Raw genomic sequence first — 26164 nt, forward strand, 5'->3', positions numbered from 1 at the left:
TACAATATCTGTCAAGGAATACTAAGTCGAAGTGGGTAACATAATTTTTTACAGAGAAAGGCCAGAATTTACATGCATGGCCACAGTTTGCATTCAGTTTAAATCGACCAAAAAGTAAGGTAAAGTACATTTTCATGCTGAGTTCACACAGTGATGAACACAGCTACAAACAACTATGTTAAACAGCAAATATGAGATATTCAGTCATTTCACCTTTGTATGAGAACATATCTACATGTAATACAATCGTCTGTGGCGGTAGTGTGTGCTCACACTTATTCACAGATTAGCATTAACATCTGTTCCAGCCTATTTTATTAAAGGAGTAGGTGATGGATTAGATATCTTTACACATGGGAATGTCAGCAGAATCTATATCAAATATTTTTCCGTTGCTACTGTAAGTATATAAACTGGATACGACATTTGCACAGTTTTGCACCTTTTCATAAGAAACAAGTCAGTCTTAAAATGCCCAGTCCTTTGGAGTTGTGTTTAAAGGGTTTATGTATGTATGTATTTATTTATTTATTTTACCTAAGACACAATTATGCGAGATTGTTAGCCACCTATACAATAGCTGGCGATGGCAAATTAAAATGAAGAAAAAAAGAGCTTTGGTTTACAGTTGACTGCATGACAGTTCAGAGCTGATGTATGCTTTCTTCCTACCTTTTCAGTTTCGACAGAGACCTTGACATTTTGTCTGATAAACAAAAGAAATGGTTGAGGAGGTGTAGAAATACTCAGACAGAATGAACTATTAATATGAAGTCGTGCAGTCTGTGAACTCCAAAAGATTTAAAACATTTCACAGCCTAGGGAACAAAAAACAAAAACATAAAGAAAAACAAAAAACCAGACAAAACAACAGAGAATGCTGGGCTCTGGTCTTATCATTCTGCACAGCTGGTCTCTTTGTGAACTGGAGAATGACATGGAGAATTATTTGAATTGGACTCAGAACTGTAAATATCATATAAAACAACGTTGAGTGCAACATCAAATGAGACTGAATGTCACATGTGCGTCTTCATCTGGGCCCTGGTTTTCCCTGTTTAAGTCAAATCCTTTCAAAAGTCAAGAGAAATCTTCACAAACAGCATGAGATTTTGCTCTCCTCTGTTTCTCCTGTCTGTAAATTGCAGTGTAATTTCCTCTCAGTTTTATAGCGAGGTGGGTTTGAATAGGGAGGGTAAAGGGCAATGGTTGGCCTATATCTCTCTTCAGACAGAGAGATATCAGTGTCAGATTGTAAGGATTTGTGTGGCTGATTACTCCTCATTAGAGTTATGACAGAGTTACACTGAGGAGAGGATGGATTAATGTAAATGTGGTGTGTGTGTGGGGGGGTGGCGGGGTGGGGGGAGTGGGGGTGTTCACTGAGATCAAACGTAGACTGGTGCTCCTCATTTAGGGCTCATTGACGTCAGCGATGATTGTGCGACTGTAGTTGAAGTAAAACCCGTTACGCAAGCCTCACTCTCCAACACTGTGACACATACAATGGCATAGAACACACAGTAGCTTGGCAACATATGTGTTTCCCTGGGCTTTATCTCTTAGGACTCAGTCATTTTAACACACAGGGTATACTGTTACACACTACAATACACTGGGTTTCATGCACATGTGTATTTGTATCAAACATGTGTTTAATGTGTATTGACATAGGAAATGGTGATAAAATTAAAAGTGTGTTAAACACAAAACGTTTTTATTTAGGCCTGCCTTTCATTTTCAATATGGTCTTTCGTTCTAATAGAAGTGCAATACTACATCATTTTTTATGCCCTTCAACCGGTAATGTTAAAATTTTACAAGTTAGATGGGGCTGTTGAAATGAATGAGGCAGAATGAAGCTGTCAGAGAGGTAAAACAAAATCCGGGCTGTTTTCTAACATTTTCTCTGCTTAGGTCTTTAGACATAATTACACCCATGAGATTTTAAGTTTCACACTTGACTTCTATCACTGTGATCTCCACATGAAGAGCAGGACTCTGAGGGATGACTGGGTACAAAAAGAAAGAGAATGAGAGAGAGAGAGAGAGAGAGAGAGAGAGATACAGATACAGATACAGAGATGGAGGTGAAAGCATGAATCATAACTATGGCACACATACACTCAAATTAGGTCAGTGCAATAACTATTATGTCAAACCACTTATAGAACCTCTGTGCCTTAAAACTAGTTATCTTGGCATTCATAACTTCTCACAAAAGCAAAACCTATTTGTGTCTGCATTTTCAATCCTGCTAAAGCAGCACTGTAATGAATCTATTTCAGTGGTCCCTGGTGTGGAGAGAGAGAGAGAGAGAGAGAGAGAGAGAGAGAGACATGGATGATAGAGAATATCTGAGGTGAAGGAGTGAGAGAAGAACAGACAGATGGACAGGCAGAGATGACTAACAGTAAGGGACTGAGGTTTTTGGGAGGAGAGATTGACAGTGCCATCATGTTCTCAGCAGGTCTGGTCTGGTCAGATTAGAGGGGCTCGCCCCCCCCCCCCCCCACACCAATTCTTTGACACGGACTCTGCTGAGAGGAGAGAGTAAGAGAGTGTACAAAATAAAAGCCTGCAGTACGTACAGAGAGAGATGGAAAGAAATGGTGTGAGTACAGATATAAAAGGGAAAATGAGCAGTTAAGGCAAGAGATACAATGAAAGGACATACTGAAGAAAATAAGAGAAGACAGAGGATACATGGGGAGAGAGTAAAGAGACACTTTTCAGGAGTTAAAGACAGGACAGACAGCTGCACAAAAGTGATGGGCAGTAATCTCTGCACAAAAATTACACACTCAAGCAGAACCTCAAAGAACAAAGAAGGACAAGTTATGTAACCATCACTGTGGTTTTGGCACGGCGTGTGTAATTTGGTGAGAGATGCAGTGAACAAGGAAACTTCCAGAAGAGTGGGCATTGGTGTCCAGAAATCAACATTCTTGACACATAGATCATGCCTCTATGGTATAAACACAGACGTGCATGAATATACACACACACACACACACACACACACACACACACATACACACACACATAATGACAAGGTCACACAGCAAAATGCAGACAAACACACATGCTCACGCGCGCACGCACACAAACACACACACACACACACAAATGTACACATCCTCGATGTGAAACCAAACAAATAAAATACAACACAGCTTAGAATTGTGACACTGTCCAGTAAAGAGAAGATCTGACGCGGTGTTTGTTTTTTGACAGCTCACTGTGGGGTGCTTGGACACTTGTTGACACTTTATTAGTAATGTCTAACACATGGATCAGAACAATCTGGGGAAAGAGCCAGGCAATGCCCTCCACAGAGTCTCAGCAGTATTTCCCGAAAGCCGAAACAACACGATGCATCAAGAATGAGAAAGACAGCATGCCAGCTTTCCGGACTTGGTATAATTCAATGAATTATAGTGGTGCTAAGCAACAGTCATCATTTAGCTACCCTTTAATGATTAATGAAAAATGTTCAGACTACCACACACACAGAATAAAGCACCTGCTTCTGAACGTACGCAGTATTTCTGGTTATTTCTAATTGAAATCACTAAACTGGCTTGTTGTATTCCAGTGATATAAAGATACCACTGCCTTTGTGAACCTGTCAATATGTACGTGTGTTTGTGGTGGCATTCATAGCTGTTTTAATGTCAGAGAGGTGCTATGGATTTGTCAGCGTTGTATTGTACACGCAGAGCTGTGAATGGCATTCCGACATTTGTCCTGTACTCACCACAGCAAGCTGTCATTCATTATGGGTGTGTGTATGTTTGCTCACACACACACACACACACACACACACACACACACACACACACACACACTATGCTAAGTGTTGACTGAAGCCCAGTGTGTTGGGTACAGGAGTCAACTTGCACTCTGTATTTCTGTTTCGTTGCTGCTAATTCAAATTCCTGGATACCGTGTTAAGAGCAACACTACCAGACAACAATTTCCTTATCATTCAGGCACACATTGTACATACAGACACAATAATTCATTCTAAAAAGAAATTTGACTTTCTCTAGTTACAACAATAATGCGTTTGTTCCATTAGCATGAAAGAAATGTTTTCTGTAATCTCAGTAGTACATGGAGTTAGGCAAATTATCACAGCCATTGCAGAAAATTGGCATTTATTTTCTTTCTTTTTTAAAACTGAGATACTCAAGAAAGGCACCTGTTTGTCTTGTTAAATCTGTCTGGCGTTATCCAGTTCACCAAAAGTCAAAGCGTGAAGTCCACTCTGCTTTTCTATATGAAAAATCTTAGTGCTATTGACCCGCCTTTTACTGACTGGTCGCCTGTCTCGGTAGCAAGCGCTGACAGAGGTGCTTCATTGCGCCTGTTTTCTTTTAGCAAAGCACTCAATAATTCATTCACAGCTACAGGGACACATCGACATTGAACAGTAGACAGAATCAATAACACAAGAATGGTAGAATATGAAAAACTCTGACACAAGATTCTTTTTTCTTTTTTTTTTCTTTTATCATCTTGGCTGCATCCAGGCTCTCTGGCTTAGGAACACGGTGCTTCGAGCTGCCTCCTCTGAGGTTTTCATAATGTGAAAAATCTTTTGAGAACACCTTGGATGTGATGGAAAGATTCCACCTGACACTAGGTAATCACACATCACACATCAAAATGATGTTTATAGGATTGATCTACAGTGCCTACATGTAATTTCATGTTTTTTGGGGGGGTGGGCAACGGCGGGGGAGAGAAATACATGGAGAGAGAGAGAGAAAGAGAGAGAAAGAGAGAGAGAGAGGGAACTAGAGAGAGAAACAGAAATGCATAAAGAGTAAAAATAACACACTTCCCTTCAAGAAAAGACAAGTGCTCATCACTAATGGAGAAACAGAGATGTAGAACTTACCATAGAAGGTGCGGTTCCACATCCTCCTGGTGACCGTACCTCCAGGTGGTATGCCCTTTGCTTCAGCCATGGTTTCATTTAAGGCATGACTGTATAGCATCAGGCCATCATAGAAGCCTCCAGAGATGATGTTCATCTGCATAGGACAAGACACGCAAACTACATATCAAACATCAATATGACATCATACATACAGTATACATATACTCACTATCTAAGCCGCTTATCCTGATTAGGGTCGCGGGGGGTGCTGGAGCCTATCCCAGCGGTCATAGGGCAAAAGGCGGGGAAACACCCTGGACAGATCGCCAGTCCATCGCAGAGCAGACACACAGACAAACACACTCGCGCACACATTCATACGTAGGGGCAATGTAATTCACCTAACCTGCATGTCTTTGGACTGTGGGAGGAAACCGGAGCTCCCGGAGGAAACCCACGCAGACATATATATATATGCGTGTGTGTGTGTGTGCATTCTATGCATATATTATCTCTATACCTAATAAACAATAATTGTGGGAAGTTTTATCTACTTTATTCATTACCAAAATGAGCTACTGGATATTATATCTAGTTTCACTGATGAAATACATACTGAAATAGATGTGTTGCTGGTTTTTATGGCTGCTAGTACTTCAGTGAAATGAGAACTGTGTTCATCTCTGTCAAGTTCATTATACAACTAGCAAACTTGTCCTCCGGATCCTCCCTCGTTAGTTTTCATAAAGTGGTGGCAGAAGAAGAGCAGGGACATGGCACATTGGGGAGGCACGCTTACATAGAGAGATCCAATCAAGCACAGCCAAACTAGTCCGTCAAAATCAAAATCTTTAACCAAATGAAAAAGAGACACCATAATTCTCTGATATACTGAACCAATGGTGCTTCAACACCCCCCTGCCCACTAAAGCTCTCCAGTCTGTATTTGTAGGGTTATTTTAAAGATAAAGACCTGCTGGACAGGTCGAGTTCCTGTCATCCCAACCACATACGCTACACTGTCTGAAGGAATGAATGTTTGCACTTTGGCTTACAAACCAGAGAGAATCAGAACCATGGGAGGCATGTCTAAATTGAGTTATATGGGTTGCCAGATCAGGGAAATTCAGTTGTTTGTAGATGGAGGGTTACGGTTAATTGGTCTCAGTGAGGGATTAGGCTCCCAGCCTGAATATTTAAAAACAAAAACACTTCTTTGCTGCTTGTGTATTGGTGGACTCTTTTTTTAGTGTATAATGTATCTGTGTAATTAGAAAGACTGCTCATATTTCTGTGTGTAATTGAGTGTGTACACTTCAGTTCAACCCTGGTAGATATATGTAAATGTTTTACACATCCTTGAAAAGGCACAGAGGGTGTTTATATTTTATTCTAATGTCTTTTAATTAAATGGTGTTATTAGACAGCAGGCGCAATAGCTCCTACTCAGAACTGTGTTCAGATATCTTAAGGGTATCGTAAATCTTTCTTCAATTAAATGGTCTTAACTCAGTTAATATACTGTATATAATCTATCAGAAAAGGGAACAATAGCCTTCTCTTCAGACAAATTTAGCCATATAACAGTAACAAGCAAAGGAGCTGAGTGTCACAGATCTAAAACACCATGTTGCACATGCATGTGAGTAATGATAATAAAAAAGAAACTGGTAGTGTCTTGTAAAGCTCCACCAACAACATAGTGACCACACAGGCTTCATCTCCTTTTGTACCGGTCATATATTCTTTAAACCAAAAATCATAATGAATAAATGTATGAAATAGGACATGTGAAATGCAGCCTTTATATATCCATGAGAAACCAATGTTCGGAAGTGTATCTGCAGTGAGTCCTGCAGTGAGTCCTCTATGTAATTGGCCCCAGGAATATAAACCTGGGGACAATTACATGTTTGTGTTAAGAAATGTTTTTGATTGACACGGTCTGTTCCAGACTGTTATTATAATTATGTGAAGTGGTCGATGGTTTTTCTTATGTTGGGAAATATCCAGTGCATCTCAAAGGCCTAGTTTTATTCACATTACATCCTTATCCACTACCATGCAGAGGTCAGGGGAAGGGTTATGTTCTGGAAGTATGTCTATCTTCTCTGTGGTATTAACCTTCACCTCAGAGCATAGCTAACAGATGAATGAAAATCAGTGAGAGTGAAGACACTGCTTCTTATCACCTGCTTAAGATCCTGGTATGATTGCGTAAGCTACATGAAACCTGATCTAAATGTCTGTGTTATAAACGTCCCTGTCGGTATACATGAACCGTATGTCTATCTGTTTGTTTCCGAGACAGATGAGAACTTATTGAGTTGCTTCCTCATCAGTTTGGTCCATTGCTTGTCCTCATAATAAACTCTGCCGAACTGAATCTCTGCTCCAAATGATTTTGTCCTACTCACATCACTGGGCTCAGATGGTTCTACAAAGTCCCTACTTCAACTCACTCTGAGACCCACTCCAGATATAAGACCTGAGTGATGTATAGTGCGTTACGACATTTTTGTACAAATGAGTGATCAGTGCTTTTCATTCATTCACAGACATACGCATACACACATACAGACAGCCACACACACACACACACACACACTGTACATAAGAGAAATCATTATCACTTGATAATGACTCTTACCAGAGAGTCATCAACAGTGAAGTTGAACTTTGTTTTGGCATCAGCTTTGAGGTCTCTCACAAAGTCTTTGTACTCTTGGTTCTGTGGCTCATGGTAGGTCAGGATCTTCACATGCTGAGAGAAAGGTACAGTTACAGCATGAGAGAGACTTCCCAGTAAACATGCAGCAATATAAAATAATTATGATTTCTCTTGTTCCATTGGACAAAGCTATTAAATGATATTACAAAAGAAAACAATGGAAAGAAGACATCGCTGCTGAGAGAACTTGGAGGAGAGTGAAGAAATAAGTAAAGTCCCCCCCTAATGCATTCTTGGGCATTTCATTAGACAAACAAACATTTGTTGTCAAAAACCGCTTTATTTGGTTTTGTCTTAGTCAGTGATCGTCCGTGGCAGGTTTGACAGGGTCAGTTTGTGTCCAATAATCTCAGCCCCTCTCTCATTCCTCTAATCTTAAAAAGAAGATGCAATCATGACATCATGAAAGAAGCCTTCCCCATCCCTATGGAACTGGTCAGCATTTTCATGTGGAATTGGTTGTTTTACACTACTCTGATATAATAAAAGTATAGGGTAAACAGTGTATCATAGTAAAGACAGTATTTCAGTATGGGTTTTTAATGTAATTGTGCTATTCTTTCCAAAAGACACTTCTCATGAAAACCAACATGACACCAATATGGAGAGAGAGAGAGAGAGAGAGAGGGAGGGAGAGATGGCCTGAGCCTTGCTGAAGGCAGCTGCAAACAATGTGGAGGAACCATCAGACAGAAACACTGGCAAAAAAAATAAAGAAAAAAAGAAGAAAAGAAAAATCATATACGTGGCTGCCCAGGGCTATGGAAAATAACATTCCATTCATGTTGTTTTCTATTAAACTGATACATCTCACCCTACAATAACAGAGCCATGTCATACAGAAGGCTTTTAAGCTGGGAAGAGCTATTCACTGAGAACATGGCCATTTAGAAATGAAAGGGCTTGTGGTCACCATCTGGATGTAAGGAATAGGGAATAGAATCCCAAACAAACAAACTTATTACAGACTTAACCAACTTCAGAGGAAAAGAGAGAACAAAATGTGTGTTCAGCTTGATGCTCGTCAATCTGGATTGATGATTTCAACCAGAGCAGTTTGTGTTCTGTTCTGTCTATGGCAGTTTCTAGAAGCTTCTACAGTAGTCTTGCATTATTGAAACAGCTCATTGTCTGGAGCCTGTGGCTCTTGATTGATTTCCACTTGCACAGACAGTCAAGCCACTCATTACAATTTCCTGCTATTACTAGGCATCTGCCCATTCAGCTGTCTTTATCTCTCACACTCTCTTTCTCTCTCTTGTTCTCACCTGGTAGGCAATTTTAGCAATTTCATCATCAGAGTCTCCCCTGGCCCAGGGCTGAACGGGGTGGGATTCAAGGCTGCGTCCAAAAATGTCAATGTAGAAGAAGACGAACTCGTTGTGAGGTAACTTCGCTTTCCGGAACTGCACCATCAGCTGACGAAAGACGTCCGGAGAACAGCACACAAACACCACTGTTTTGTGAGAGGGAAGAGAAGAGGGTAGAAGAGATAGAGGAAGAGAAAAAGAGAGCAACGATATCAGAAGTAATACACAAAATAGTCCGCAGAGCTGATGCCTTGATGCATTTGCATGGATTCTAGAGCATTTTCCATCCATCACTACTGACAAGACTATGATCCAAAAATAGACCTACATTTTCTCCCATTAGCAACCCATTTACCAGCATGAGCACCAATGATCAATGGAGTAATAGGATTAACATGACATTGTGGTGAGACTGACTGCCTGACCAACACAATCAGAGGCAGATTAACACTCGTGCGTCTGTGGCGTTGGCAACAGCTGTACAGATGACAGGACAAACACAGTTTTCTCCGTAACCTCGCTGACCTCATTAATAATGCTGTTCCACTCTCACACTAGCATCTGATTTCCCTAATACTGAATGGTGAACAGTTCATCAGACGATGGAAAAAGGAAAGGAATTGAAAAGAAGAAACCTCAGTGGTCTTTTGTTCTCACAACGGTGTGTGTCATCTCCAACTTGCCCAAAAATAAACATATTATAAATCACACAATGTGGGCAGTAAGTAATAAATCTACTGAGACAAGCAATGAAGCTATCATTAAAAGAGGTGTAATTCATCAAAACTGTGTTTAAGACTGAATGGCGAAAAAACAGGACTTCCCCTTTTTACATAGAGGAAGCTCTTTGAGTATTACCCTCTTTTGCCTCAGGTTTATCTCTTGGGTTTCTAGAGATAAACAGCAATGGTTATCTCTCTAGACAAAAACATCTACAGTGTGAAGAATTATGATATATGGGAATTATTAATTATAACTGGAACAGTTCCTCAAATCAATTTGTAAATGTACTGGTAATAAATGTTCTCACACTCAGATAAAGACACAAATAATGGCCCTGCTTCAACCAGTAGAGAGAGATGGTGCAGATATATATGTGTGTGTGTGTGTGTGTCTGTCTGTCTGTCCTATTCGATGCATTGAAGGACTCTTTGGATTTCATAAAGTGAACCTCTAAGTAAAGTAAATATAGATAGAATATAGAGTCTAATATAGAGTCACTATATTTACCAAAAGAACGACCAGCAACTGCATATGCTGCAAACAATATTAACCACTGGGGTCAGCCAGCAGAGAGAGAGAGGAAGAGAGAGAGAGAGGAAGAGAGAGAGAGAGAGAGAGAGAGAGAGAGAGAGAGAGAGAGAGACAGAGAGAGAGGGAGAGAGAGAGGGAGTGAGGGGGAGGGTAGGAGGAACACTATGACCTGAGCATCAGCTGCGACGGGCTTCATTAACTCTGATCAAATCAGGCACAGTAAAAGCAGAGTGAGAGAGAGAGAGAGAGAGAGCTGTCCAGGCAACGCTCTGCTTCACTGAGGTGCTTCATTTACAGGGTGGGGGGGGGTAATTACTGCGGTTTGGCCATATGAGTGTGTGCCCGCGCAGCATTCATGCATTTCTGCTGGCACAGTGACGAACACTCTTACAAGAGACACATGATTGGGCTTTCTATATGAATTTGTTACACAAGCATAGAAAAAACTAGAGGACATGTTGAATTTATCGCAGTATAATGTGGAAAATGATATGTTTTCATGGCATCAAAAGTTTGAGAAATAGATTAATCTGAAACTCAGTGATGTCAGAGAAATTCTGGCTTAAAAGATGTCTCAGAAACACATAAACTAAGACCCAGAATGAAACAAGACACAAACTGAGACATACTCAACACTGAGAACATCTAGACCTGAACACTTATGTGCCACGATCCTGGACCATAGAGAAACAGGCCCACAGAAACTAGTACATATACATATACAGAAAGGCAGAAGAACGTTTGAGACAAAGAGGTCATGGTCAGGTATCTGCATTGGGAAACGCAGAGTGGGGGGGGGGGGGGGGGGGATTCGGGTGTTGCTGGGGGGGAGCTCAGGAAGTCTCCAGGGGCGTGATGACATTCCAGCAGAAATGGCTTCCTGTCCTGCGCCATTGTTTCTGGTTTAATGGCCTAAGCAGGATATTAGCGATGAAACCTCAGGTCAGAAGAGTTCAGAGTGATCAACCACCTCATTTTACAGCTTAAAAACAAAGATCTGGTCAGAGAGAGACAAGCACAGGGTAACAAAAGCACCGAAACTCTTTCTCCTGGGAGAGGACTCTTCACTTCCAAATATTTTGGAATTCAACCCCTAACCAGTATATTATTTGGTAGTGATAATAATAATAATAATAATAATAATAATAATAATAATAATGATGATAATGATAATACAAGTTTATTTAGAGCCCAGTATCACTATTTATAGTCTCAAATGGCTTTACATGTCTATAACAAAATGATATTATCCATAAGTTAGAGAAAGGTATGAAGAGAATTTGCCTCCCTAATTTCTATAGGTAGACTATCCCAGAGGAAGGAAGAGCGGTAGGCAAAGGCTCGGTTGCCAGCGGACTTCTTTTTAACTCTTGGAACGACTTATAGTCCAGAATCTTGGGAGCGCAGGGTGCGAGGGGGGGTTGTAGGGTGTAATTAAGTCAGACAGGTGGGCCGGCGTATCTTTGAGTAATGTGAGTGAGGAAACCAGAGGAGCTCAAAACTAAAGGCTGGGCGTTTGAAGAAGATCTAAAACAAAATTTTGGCCCAGCTGCACAAAACCCGAAGACTAGAAGAAGTATTACAAGCTATGGAGGCTAATTGCCTAACTGCGCGAATGATTTTAGTGTCTGTTGACTTCTCCTTTAATTGTTCATTGCCTAGAGTAAGAAAACAAAATGACAAAGACACATGCGAGCTGGAACAATCCCTCAGTCAACCTTGACTGACTGACCGACCGACTGTACTCCCACCGCATTGTACAAACAGTTCCTAACAAGAGAGGCTTAAACGAGGCAGGGAAACACGCTGAAGGTGGCAAAACTCTGGGAAGAGAATCTGTCATGGGGGACTGCGACACGTTTAAGAGCTCGGAGTGAAACTGTTTCACCATGCAAATAGAAATGCTTGCTCTTTGACGTCCCCTTGGCATAAGGGAAAGAGGAACGAGGACACTGATAATGATGATGATGGTGGTAATGCTTTGTCTGTAGGCAAAAACAGAGAGTTGAAGAATGTTTCATCCTTTGAGGAAAACAACAAACAGAGAGTGGTGTTATTAAGCCACAGTTGGAATGCTCAGACCACACAACAACCTTCTGAATGCAAAGTTTGCTTACAACTGTGTCACTGACTAAAATGATCAGTTAGTGAGGTGTTGGGAAATGATAGAAAAATGGAAACAAACATAAAGGGGAAAGAGAGAGAGAGAGACAGAAATGAGTAAAATGTTACAACTCTAATTCTAGTTAAACACGGGCCTCAACCAATCTATTGACTTACACAAAATAAAACAAAAAATGGTTGTTCCGACAAGATTGTACTGGAGGACCACTCACTGAAATCTTTTATAACGTTCTTTTGAGTGTCATTTTGTAAACATGTTTGTTGATGACACAGATGAGTGACACTTGTGCTGGTTGTCCTCCAGAGTTTTCCTCCGTGGCGATTTGGGAATAAGCAGGGAGGGGTGGCAGAGTGATAGGAGTGTGAGGGCGTGAAGTACTGTGTACCATATAGCATACAGGGACTGGCACATCATTTTCAAGTTAAACCCCACCGGTTTACAGACTTCCATTTACAAATGAGGGGATGAGACCCTGTAACTCCCCTTGCAGTTTTGACAGTTCGCAACAGTATACAAATCACTGCTGATCAGCTTGTGCTTTTGTTGTTGTTGTTGTTGTTGTTCTGTATTTATTTATTTATTTATTGAAAAATGGCCCCAACACCATGGAAATAATGAGATGTTCATGGTACAGCTGACACTGAGTAAGTTTATCTATCTGAGTCACCAGGTCCCCCCCTTTTTTTCTCTTGTTTATTCTGTTGATATGAAATTTTAATTTGCATGACACTGAATGTATGTTTATGCAGTGCTGTAAAACAGGCACTTTAGTTCTTTCTCTATCTCACTCTCTCAGTCATGCTCTCTGTCTAACACACAAACATTTTTTCCTATCTCTTCAGCTGTAGCATCTCTGAGAAACCAGACTACCACACAACATATCTTCTCCCTGTCTCTATCTCTGCTTCTGTCTCTGTTTATATCTCTATCTCTGTTTATCTCTATCTCTATCTCCTTCTCTACCTCTGTCTCTGTCTCTATCTCTGTTTATCTCTATCTCTGTCTCTATTTCTATCTCTCTCTGTCTCTGTCTCTATCTCTGTTTATCTCTATCTCTGATCCTGTCTCTGTCCCTGTTTATCTACATCTGTATCTGTATTTGTATCTGTATCTCTATCTGTATCTCTATCTCTGTTTCTCTCTCTGAAATGTTGGTTTTAACTCTCTTAATGTCCACTATAGCAGCCCTTACAAACAAAGTATGTGCATTATGCAATGAAACGTTTTTTTGGATGTCTGTAGGTCAGACAGACTCTAATTTTAAACTGCTTCTATTTGCATGACGCATACTTTCTGGGAAACCTGAACACTGTGATTCTCTTCTCTTATTAGCTGCATTAGAATCTTTTTTTCTGTGGCTTACTCATATGAATTTGCCTAGATTGGCTGTAGTTTCCCCACGCAAACTCTGATTGGACCAGTAGAATGTCTAGGAGGGATTAGCAAGCAAAACCCTAATCAGGCTTAAAGAAACAATGGTACGTGGACCACCTGGTGTAATTTAATTGAAGAAACAGAGATAAATGGCCAATCAAGACTCTATGATATAACAACCCAGCCAATGCAACCACTCCCAGATAATCAGGTACTAATTACAACTGCCTTCATGTGAAATTAGATTAAAGAGTGGGAAAGTATGACACAGTAGTTATGTGGACCAGCTGAAGGCCTCTGGGAAAGACTACAGTCACATTCACAATTTAGTGGATGGCCATTTATAAATATTCCATTATATGACATTACATGGCATCTTGTCAGATCCAGACATCACTTGAGTCCTGCATTTGTAGTGTCTAGTCAGAGGCCTTTATGGATCTTTACGACCAATCAAAAGCCCTTCTATTTCCATTAGCAGATTTTTAGAGAATCATGCATCATTATTGGAATCCAGATGTGTACAAGGTTACTGGATGTTATTTATTGCAAAGAAAGTATACTTCTTAAGATCAATAATTATACTTACTGAGATCAATAATTATACTTATTAAGATCAATAAATAATCTTATTAAGATTAGTAATTCAGAACAGTTATGAGTTTTAAGTGTAGCAGTATTCCCTGAGATAGGCTATAGGATCTTGTGGTGTGTTTATGGATTGCAGATTCTATGAAAAGAGTAAAATGTCTAAAAAAAAAAGTCATGATATGTATACTGTATACAACAGCAGTGAAGTCATGCGGCAGTTTCAGCTTTTCTGAACCTTGACTGCCACCTGCCAAAAGAGACTCTCAACTCCTTCTTGTGACCATTTCATTTTCACAAATTTTCAGAGATGACGTGCAGATGGAAAACACTGTGTTTAACGATTATATGAGTCATTTCATTGCTGTTGTATCACTCAGCAACACAATCAAATAGATGATAAGGTAATACATATCCCTTAGTCTGCAGGCCTCATTGTCTAGGGTATAAGGCAAGTGTATGAGTAATGTATCTTGATATCTACCGTAGAGTTGGTTTATAGAGTATGTGTCACTTTGCCAGTTCAAACAAGTTATTAAGCCATGAGGAGTTCTCTTTACATCTAAACATTTAGAAGGAGATGACTTCGTATGACGTCACTCGAACGTCAGTGGAAAAACAAAGGCTAAAAGCAATTTATCTGCTGTATTTGGAATAATGATGTTGATGATTTACATGATATTGGGCACATCCTCAGATGCCTCAATCAAGGAGCCACAAGATAAAAGGTCGTCGTATTCTGAAACATGGCCTTGCGTGGCAGAAAAGATCCTGACACCCATATTTCTCTGGTGGGGGGCAGGGATGTTAGAGAGAGACAGGGGTTACAATGCATATTGACGTCATTGCCTTGGGTCATGATGGGAGTTAATGATTGTAATAATAATAATAATGGTTCTGTAATGAAAGGGCATTGAGGTTGTATCTGAGGTACTTTATATGGTGCATGTTCAAATGTCATTATGGAGCAGGACTGGACAAAACTTGCCTCTGTCCCTTTTGGATGTTAATGTGAGTGTGTGTGTGTGTGTGTGTGTGTGTGTGTGTGTGTGTGCGTGCGTGTGTGTATGTAACATCTAAAAGCATTTAGTGCGTCATATAAGCCCATCTACAGTTACTAATGTGATTAGAGCGGAAAGCTCTGTGTGATTGCAGGCAGGTTTGCTTTCACTCACGGTGCTTGTAAGGCATGCAGGGACTGTACAAGCATTAATCACAAACTGAAAATGACTCAAATAAAAAAAAAAAGTTAGATATAAATGATCATAACAACTACATTCCAGCAATAAGACAGATCTCATTCATAAAGACAAGAGCACTTAAGGAGGATATTACCTATTTTTGCATGCGTCTGAGCTTGGTTTGCTTAGCAGACTGCTTGTCCCTGGATTCCTACACTAATTTGAGGTAGACGGTAACTTATGAAACAGAATGTGTCTAATGGCTATGGGTATTCATGCACATCGTTCTCCCTCCCCCCTTCTTACTCCCCCCGTCCCTCCCCCTCCTACCGCCGGCACCAGTCACTGCTCAGAGAAAGACTTGTACATTTTCTTTTTTGTACCTCAGTATTTATAAACTTGATTAAATTTTAACCGATGCCAGATGGACTGAGCGAAAAGGGAGAGAAGGAAAAGAGGCCTTGTGGCTCTTTTAGTTCGGCATGGCCGATCTCTTTCACGGCAGCTATGGTGACGAGACGGGATGAGGCACGGTGGTATGTAGAGGGCGAAGCTCTGGCGAAACGATGTAAGCAGTAAACCCGTGCTGACATCCGTCACTCGAAAAACACCCACATAAATAAATAATAATAAAAAACAAGGATGTGACCGTATTAGCTCTTGTAGACACGTCATCTAATTCCATTCCGTTGAGGACAGCAATAGTTAAAAAAAGAAAAAAGAAAGAAAGAAAGAAAAGACATATGATGCAGTAAAACATGTTTGAGAATTCTCACTGTAAAATCCTATTAGTTAACTGCATTCGAAAACACAACATAAACTAATTGTATTGACAGAATCAAGTTAATGTAATTAACTCCACTCATGTGAAGATTGATATTGCACAACACTTTAATTTCGTCATGTTTGCCTGACTCAGTCAAGGCAATGAGTTTGCCTAATGTTTTCAAGTTGTTCTGAGTAATTTGCTCTCACGGAGTTTCAGGGAATGTTAAGAGCACTCGGGTCCTATAAGACATTAGGTGTTGTCTCATGCACTGCTGAGTTTTAAGTGTTCAGCATTTGTGAAGCTCTGGTGAGGAGGATGAAATTAAAAACAAAAATGGGGGGGGTACACAGATTATAACCAGTCTTCTCTACAGTTAATGATTTTCTAGATGCAGCGTAACTATGAGCATCAGTGACGCTCCAAAGTAATTGAAACATCCAAAACAAGAGAAGATTAAACATATTTTTTCATCAGCTCAGCAGCTTTGTGGTTTGTGTCTGTGTGTGTGTGTGTGTATGTGTGTGTGTGTGTTATAGAAGAAGAGGTACTGATGTGCAGACACCTGCTGAGTCTATGCATATTGGTAGCTTTGACTGAAGGGGTGACAGAACAAACAAGCCTGATTAGTGATCAGCAGGGGTCAGATGAGCCACTGTAACTGCTCTAAGCTCAGTTTCATGATTTCATAAGTGTAACAAAAAGGGAAGAACATTACTGAAACGATCAGGAGACATTGCATTGCGTTTGTATGTTTGTGTGTGTATTCGCCGGTATCAGAATTTCACACCTTTGATGAAACTCAAGAGTTTGCATCGCAAAACGCAGACTAAAGCTATGTAGATCTGAATAGAATTAATATTCAAAGCAGGTGTAGACTCAGTGCAATCATAATGAATGATCCATTCCACACGCTGTAGCTGTACTCTGTTCATATAGGGTTTGATCACCTCACTACAGCTGTACTCTTGTAATGAACATTCTGAGCACCACGTCATGCTTCCTACAGCCTGACACGTGATCATGAAAACTTAGCACCATAGAACTGCCACAGAAAATGGCCCAAAGAACTGTTAAAACTGTGAGTGTTAAGCTCATTCATAAATCAACCACTGGAAATCATGGGATACAGGAATCAAGGCTTATGCTGTTATCTATCCTAAGCTTGTGTTTACCTGTTCACTTCATCCTTATCATCTCTGAAGTTAGGACAAATGGACCTGGGCAACTGCACACTGACCACAAAGCATTCAGAAGACATGTCACAGGACACAGACCATCAACACCTAGATTGCTCTCACCATAGGAGGCTCGGAAATCCTTGTCAGAAAGAGCGATAGATGCAGTAATGCACTGAAAAGCCTCACAGCTCTTACGGGAACGCACGGCCGTGATCAAAGCCGGCGTCGCGTTGATGTATTTCACAATCTCCCTGTCAAAGGAATGGACGAAAGAATTACCACCCAGTGGGCACCAAAGCCTGACTGGAATCAATCGCGTTCAAAGCCGTGGGCAGTGCAGGCAGGGCCAAAGATATTAATCCTCATGCCTCATTCAGATTTTAGGGGGAGACGTTAAGAAATGTTGCCAAAAAAGCTGCTTTGCACACTGCAGAAGGAACTGGACATTTGAGTTGAATTATCAACAGAAATACTGATGATAATTCCAAAAAATGATTAATTATGTCAGTCTCCTGCTGTAATAATTAACCACTTTCTGCTGTTATGGAGATGAGTGTTTGAGTTTCACTTGGATGTTACTTTACTTACCAAAAAAAAAAAAAAAGCTAAGATAGACTGTGAATCACATCTGCTGACGATTTGGAAGCACTCCGCTTGTGTTGTTTTCCACAACAGCTTGTAGGTGTCAACTCCAAAGTATTACCATATCAAATATGCAACTTCATAATCTTCTGATCCTCAACAACAAGAAGAATCCCTCCCTAACCCCTCAGCTCAATTCAGCGGCTGCCAAGGACATCAGTGACAGGCGTTAATTAAACAGATGAAGTTTATGTTTCTCATGTATCTTTCTCACTTATTTGCCACTTAGACTCACTTAGAGTTTTATAAATGTGACAATCAGAGCAACACTTGGTGAAGACCCCTCTATGGTCTCCTAGGACACCAGAGTGGAGCATAAGGCCTCTGTAATCATACTCTAACACTTGACAAAGTCATCTCTCATGTGCAACACATCCTTTCTCACCTACCCGTGGCAGGTCAGCTCAAACTCCCATAGATCAACCACAGTCTCTGTTCAACAGTACATCTGAGATTTACAGGAGCTATTGTAGAGAATGCCCTCTGAACCAAACCAAACCAAACTAAAGCAAACAAACAAACAAACAAAACAACTCCTCTCTCAAGACATTTGAAATTGATGGATAGTGCCACAATCGTACAGCTGAACATTACCTTGATTTCGCTTAGCTTGCAGACGGAATATTCCAGAACAGGACTGCAGACTGTCTGGTACATGCCATATGTACCATGCGTTATCTTCTCTTGTCTGTGCAATTGATGATGATGACGATGATATGAATATTAAAGTTTTGGGCCAAGGGAAAGAGACGTGTGGGGAAGTTGATAATGTAGCGGCCAGATAATGAAAAGCTGATGATGAGTTTTGGGGAGAAGGTTATGACACCCCTGGTGACAGATGTACAACTAGTTAGTCAGGACCTTTCCTCCCTCCTCTATATTACTATCTGCTAAAACTACCTGATCATCATCAGACAGGAGAGTTCTGCATGCGAGTCTGTGTACGTCCGCATCATGTGACATATACCTCCAAGTTCAAGGTTGTGATTCGATGCAACTTACAGTGTTCTGAAGGAAGGAAAACACATCTGCCTAGAGTTATTTTGTTTCCTTCATTGTCCTGTTTGCTTTTCTCAGAGTAGGTCCTCTTTTCAATGATTTTTATTGGGCTTTATGGATGCAATATATATACGCTCTCTATGAACTATCTGCGGTAAAATGATGTTATCTAACACTTTAACATAAATAAAATCAAGAACAACAAGTACAAACCATCATAGAGGGCATCATGTAAACTTCACATAAAATACTGTAAAATATAGCTCCACCAGTGACACTCTGTATACAGCAGGTTGAGTTGAAGTTCAACTGTAACAAATACTGGTTCACCCCCGAGGACCGATGACTGATGACAGACAATAAAACGAAACGACAGCGGTAAAGGCAGGATGAAAAAGCCAAAATGACGGATACTGTTTTACAGGAAATACCGGCAGATCTGATACGCTGTCAGTGTCTTTATTTGGTAACAAAGGTCATGACCTCAGTTAATAAATGATTTTTCTGGAGACATTTATATAGCCATGTGGGAACACAGAGAAACCTGAAAGAACAATTTCATCCCCAATAAATGTGTTGTGTACTTATTGTATGCTTTGACCTTCCTGCTGATTGGATCTGATAGGATTTAAGTGCACTTAAGTTTTACAGCATTTGAAAAGGAAAAACCCTTGGTTTACATTAATGTGAATTACTCTCGGTTTTGTTTTTCCATTTTTATGTACTCCATTCTCTTTTTTCATAATAATTAACACTGTATTCCATCCAGACCAAACCAAACAACTGTTTGAAGTAACTCCAATGCTTTTGTCAGTGTTGTTGTGAGCCACACCACATGCTAGAACCACATTAACTTAACAGTTGATGCAGCATTCATGGGGTTGTTTTTCCGCACAGTTTTATGAATCTGTGTGAATAAATTCAGAGGGAACAATGTCGAGAGAAAAACGATTAAAACCACTGTGGGACAATATTAATATTTTCAGCCTGCTGTCTGGTGTACAGTGAAGAAGAAACTGCCAAAGTCACATTTCAAGAGAGAGAATTTTTAATTTGTCCTTTCACGGAGTGATGCACAACGCTGTTTAATATCCATCGAAGGCTGTTTCAGTCCTCATAAGTTACTGCTTTCCATATATATAACTCAACATAGAGGAGCAGAATTAAAATGAGAGCAATTATATCTTAGAGAGAAATGAAAAAGGAACCTATCCCTGAATAAAGAATTCCATTCCCTAAAGTACACATCCACAGTAGTATAACATCATTTAATTAGCATTTAATATGCGTATATTGTCTGGAATGAGAGGCTAAAAGTGAATGTGCATACAAATAAGATTATACGCCACGGGGAGAGACAAGACTACTCCTAGACTGCTTTATCATCTCATATTGTGTACAATTCCGTACCTCTCTCACTCTCTCCCTCTCTCTCTGGGTTAAGCCGACTGGGAGAACACACACACCACAGGGTTGGGTGACATCGGTTAACCTTGTCTGTGTGACGCTGGCAGCTGTTGGGCCTGGGGAGTTTGAACTAATGGTACAGATGCCACAAATTAGATTGAGAGGCTGCAAAAAGAGGACGATGGGAAGAGAGGTGTTCCAATGCTGGTCCACAATGGAAAAGAAAGATGAGCCATCCATTTCAGCCATGTGTTTGAGCCACTGAGATAAGTGTGCACTAATCTAATGAGTGGGTGTACTTAGGCAGTCAGTAGTTAAATTTAACTTACAACAGCATCAGAACTGATGGACAACAGCCAACAGAACATCATACACCACTGTGCAAAAGTGCAAAGTGGCACATAAACCTCATTCTATCATGATCCAAGTAATGTCTGCACGCCTTCAAAGCATCTCCGATAAATATTTCAGTTGGACAGAACCCCCATTTGTCAACTCAGCGATCAGACTTCAAAAGGAAATGTTGGGCAAACAAACTACCTTATTTGAACAACTCAAATAATCGGCCAAAAGTGCCGTTCTCACCTCTGCCGTTCTGGACGATCTTGTGGAGGTTATCAGAGTGGTTGACAAAGCCGCTGTCTTCCTCAAACACCAGGTCGGCGGTGGTGATGTTCTCAAAATGCAGCTCTGTGTACAGGCCCTCCACCGCGAAGTAACACGCACGATCGGTCATCTTGCTGTCGCTGAACATGAGCAGAGCGTGCTGACTCCACTCGAAATATCGAAAGAGGTGCAGCGCAAACTCGCCTAGTTTCTTGTGCGTGGGCCCCGTGTTTGTGATCGAGTGGTACGAGCCAGTGCTGAGGAAGGCCACGGCAGGTGCTCCGGCCGTCACCATGGGAATATCCCAGTGGGTGGTGAAAAGGCCCACGGGAGAGGACGTGTAGTCGCACCCAGGTCCTATGAAGGCCCAAGGGTTATAGGTGAACTTGAGGTCGACAGCCATCAGAGGAGCGATCGACTCCGAGCAGACGCCTTCGTCGTTCTCGCTGTTCTCAAAAACGTAGCGCAGGTTATAGCCCGGCAGGAGCGAGGGGTCTGCGTTGATGATGTTAATGGCTCGCTCCAGTGCGGGACCAACTCTGGGCCAAGCCCAAGGGTACGAGGTGTTGTTCCTGGGCAGGATCACGGCCAGCATGATGTCCGTGGGCGCTCGCGTATGGCGATGGGATTCCCGGTGGTGGTGAGAAGATCTTGAATGGATCCACTGGAAATGCAAGCTCAGCAGCAGTAGGGGAAGAAGCAGCCTCACTCCCTCCAACCAATAGAGGCGCTGCATTGCTCCAGGACTTGTGTTCCCCCAGTCGATCAGAAATGTAACTGTTGATAAACTAGAACGGGACACAGACACAATGGTATTCAAACACATGCACATACACAGTCAGACCAGGTTAAACATTCAATGCCACTTATTTTGCTTGTTCATGTCTGTCTTACTGTTCATGGGTCAGTTCATTCTTGCTATGTTGAGCAAGTCACTGAACTCCATCTTGCTCACTGGAACCGCATAACAGTGACTGCATACAAAACTGGATGTCACTGTGGCAAAAACTGTGTTGACTAAATCAGTGAGAGAGTGTCAACATTCATCCTAAACTTAATTAAAGGAAGAAAACTTGCTCCTTCCCTCTGTCACTTCTAAATGCACAGCCAGTTTATCTGCAGAAACCATCAAAGTAGAAAAAGTCAAATTTACTCAACACAGTAAAGTATTCTAAATATCTTGTTAGATAACGTTAGAGGTTGATGTTTCTTTGAAAACCTACAAGGAAAATGAGGTGATTTGAGAATGAAACAACAAACGAACAGCTCTATTAAAACCAACCAATTAAACAGAGTAACATATTACAACTCTTACCGAATCCTAATGACAGCATTTGAAACTGCAAAAGTACTTTTTTCAACATTGAAGTATTTTCTCTAAGTGTGTATCTTAATGCAGACACTAGTTAATCATATCCTGGAAAATCCAGTAATTGTGTGCTCACTGCTGAAAGCTCAGAGGGGCCAACTCCAACAGAAAGTCAGCGATGCATTACAGCTGTTCATATACACGTCGCCCTACGCTAATGGGATCTCCGATTTATAAGAGGCACGCTTTGCAAATGCATTTCATACCACAAAACATTTCAAAGCATCTCTATGAATGATGAAATATCATTACCTTCAAAAAAATACGCTACCTCTGTGTGGGCTCAGCTTTTTGATCGCCAAACTCTGGACATCTGTAGGTAAAACACATCAGCTATTGCTAGATTGCCAAAGGACCGCAAGAGGCGAATGATTTAAAAGAGGGAGGGAGAGTTGGTTTAGTAAGAGGGAGAAAAACAACGTAACATACTGTACATGCACAGAGATTGGGTAAGAAAGAGAGAAAATAGAAAGTAAGATAAGTAAGGTGAGGAAAAGTAAGTAAGGCAGGAATTACCCAAACGAGGTTTCATCTCCAGCATTCCAAGAAACTGGAACAGAATTAGGGGCAGGATTTTTTCTCTCAGGCAGCACTACAATATGCAGCTTGTAAAGGAAAAAAACGCATAAGATTGTGACATTTTCCTGAATCCACCTGGGTGAAAATATCTTGTGTGAATCCTCATTACTCCTGAGTCTTGACGTCAAAAGTTAGTCAGACAAAGTTTTTTCAAAGGAGAACAAAACTTCCCAGGAGACATTTCACTTGTTGGCACAAAAATTCCAGTCGCACTGAGACGCTTTAGAAGTGACAACCAATAAGAGAACCCTAGTGGAGAAAAAAAAGAGGGAATCCACAGGTTCTACTCCAGGAAAGAACAGAAGGTCATGAGGTAAGCATGTTGAAGAAGCCCCCTTGTCTTCAGCCAGGTTGGGTCACAGCTTGAGTCCACAAGCTCAGTAGCCGGCAAAGCCACTGATGTTGGCAAACGTCTGAATGCCTATGCCAAAGGGCAGCTGCTGTTGTGTTTTAGAGCCTTTTCAGTGGAGCAGCAGACAGCTTCGAGGAAATCTTAGCAGGGTAAACTGGTGACTAACGTTGTTTGCTCCACTGTTTTGTGTGTACGTGTGTGTGTGCGTGTGTGTGTGTGAGAGAGAGAGAGAGAGAGAGTGTGTGTGTGTGCTGGAGTGGATTCACTTTAGCCGTTCTGTCGTTCCTTCACTCAGACACAGGGGCAGGCTTCAGTTTCCTCTAAAAGGAATAGAGAGAGAGAGAGAGAGAGAGAGAGAGAGAGAGAGAGAGAGAGAGAGAGAGAGAGAGAGAGAGAGAGAGGGAGAGAGAGAAAGAGGGAGGGAGGCAGGGAGGGAAGGAGGAAGGGAAATGGGAGGGAGAGGAAGGAGGCACGAGAGGGAGAGAGAGAGAGAGAGAGAGAGAGAGAGAGAGAGAGAGAGAGAGAGAGAGAGATGTGTATTTTTCTTGAGCCACCAACTCTGTTATCCCACCTCTCATCTAAATCACAAATGAACAGCTAATGAATCAAACCGTGACAAAAGGTTGGCACCTATGCGCACGTCTGTGCTGTTTCTGTTGCTCATATGTGTGTACTTGTGTTACAAAACCCTGAACTTAGGTAGAGGCAGTAATGTACCTATCTAAAAGCAAAAGCTCACAGTGTGTGCGTGGTGAATGGGTTTCCCTCTGAGCTCTGCATGGTATGAACAGCGCACAGCCACTGTGCTGCTGCAGACCCAGCACGACCCTGACATTTCAACAGACAACTATAAAACATAACCTCAGTCAAAAATAAAGAGCTTCGCATAATGTTGTGAACAGAGCCTGTGTACCTGTAGATTACGAAAATTTGAAATCTGTGTGTGTGTGCATGTGTGTGTGTGTGTGTGTGTGTGTGTGTGTGTGTGTGTGTGTCGGTGAGAGAGAGGGCTGTGTGATTCAGTCTGTTCTTCCTCTCATGTCCTGTCCACAAATTGCTATTTGTCGGCTGTTTCTCTCTCTCTTTCACATCTGCCTTTCAGTTCTTTTCACTCGCTGCCTTTGATCTCACTTTAAACCTGAACGATACCATCTCCCATTTTGTTCCGCTTGACCTTGTGTGCAGCTGGCAGATCAATAATTGGACAGAACAAATTTCTGCAAGTGATAATGCAGGTTAAAAAGAGAATGGAGATAACCCTCAAGTTTATTTATGTAATAAATAATTCTGGCATGTGGGCAGACTTTGATCTGAACTTTTTATCTGTCCCCAAACAGAGAGACCGGTGTCCTGTGCCAGGTCCATTTCCCGTACCCCTCCTCCCCTCAGCGGAGTTGGCAGCCTTAACTCAAACGTCATTAACCTTTCTGCCAGAAGCACCAGTGCTCTGCCCATAGAACACAGGCAGACTGAAAGCAGGATAATATTACCAAAACAGGATGCAACCCAATAGTACCCTCTCCCTTCTTCAGTCTCTTTGTGCATCTCTCATTCTCTCTCTCTCTCTCTCTCTCTCTCTCTCTCTCCTTCTCTCTCTCCCTCTCTCTCTCTCTCCCTCTCTCTCTCTCTGTTCAATAAATGCAAAGTACAAAAGTGATATGGAAACATATTGTACATTTCCACTTTTAATAAAATCACGACAGAAAAGCAAACAAGCAACAATCATTCTTTTTTCTTTACAAAAGACGTCCCAGTAACATTGGACACAATCTTGATAGTATCAGTCTGTGAACAGGAAAAGACTCCTTAGCTAACACACGGCTGTCTGCACACATGCAATCATAGGGCAGCTTGTGTTAAAACATCAGCCTGGCTCATGTCTAAACGAGCGCCTGCTTCTTTTCAAAGGTGTTTGTCATTCTCCTGATCCTGGCACACAACAGTCATTCACAGTTTCACCAGTGCTGTAGTTATCTACATTTGCAGTGTAGGAACATTGGTCTGGGAGTGATGGATGGACTGAGTGTGGGAGTGAGCTGTCAGCTTCCCCTTCAGTTTTCTCCTGCCTTCTCTTTTCTCTGTTCCCCCCATCCTGTAAGTAGGAGATATCGAAGCTACCAGTTTTCTGACTGACAGTAGCCATCTCTTTCCATCTCTCTCTGTCTCTCTCCATCTCTTTCCACCACATAGTTGAGTAGCGCTGAGAAACAGCTGTGATAATAACGGAGGATTTGTGTACGTGTGTGTGTGTGTTTGTATACGTCCATGTAGACAGAACTGCTACATCTCTCAAATGAATATTAAAATTGCACTCATAACACTCATGCTCATAAATGTTGATGAGTTATGGAATGGTAAGCATGGATAAAATTGCTATTTTTTTTTTTGGGAGCAGCCATAGAGAAGCAGCAATTGAAAACTGTATGCCACAGCCTATCAGTCAGTATTCTGTTCTTAATAGCATTCCCTCATTTGCTGTGCTCCTATAATAACACTGCCATGTGTTGTATGTTGAGGTAATTAAAAAACAGCACTGTAAATACATTCTTATTCCTCTGGTAGTGTAACGAGGTCTATGGGAGCATTCATGCTTGTCTGTATTATTGCATATATCTCTGTGTGATTTTTTTTTTTTTTTGCTTGTTTGTTTGCTTTTCAGCTCTGTTGAACACTACATATTTTGATTACTCTATGAGACATCTGCAGGAAAAAGAGGGTGGAAGTGGAGTTCTAAACAGACAGCTCATTTTACCCACCCTGACTCAGCAAATTGTATACATACTACACGTCGCATATCCTGTTGTATGTC

General features: G+C 41.2%; 1 protein-coding gene across 1 annotated transcript in view; it reads right to left on the minus strand.

Annotated features, from left to right (window-relative positions):
- The window catches only part of npr1b (natriuretic peptide receptor 1b), a 35814-nt gene extending 14023 nt beyond the window's left edge, over positions 1–21791 (minus strand). Inside the window, exons 1-4 of the mRNA XM_030781791.1 lie at positions 21035–21791; positions 8891–9078; positions 7542–7655; positions 4910–5045 (exon numbers count right to left, since the gene is read on the minus strand). Coding sequence (XP_030637651.1) covers positions 4910–5045; positions 7542–7655; positions 8891–9078; positions 21035–21791 — 1195 coding nt within the window. The remainder of the gene's footprint in view (positions 1–4909; positions 5046–7541; positions 7656–8890; positions 9079–21034) is intronic.
- Between the last annotated feature and the right edge of the window lie 4373 nt (positions 21792–26164).

Source organism: Chanos chanos, chromosome 8 (assembly GCF_902362185.1).
Source record: "Chanos chanos chromosome 8, fChaCha1.1, whole genome shotgun sequence".
Classification (NCBI taxonomy): domain Eukaryota; kingdom Metazoa; phylum Chordata; class Actinopteri; order Gonorynchiformes; family Chanidae; genus Chanos; species Chanos chanos.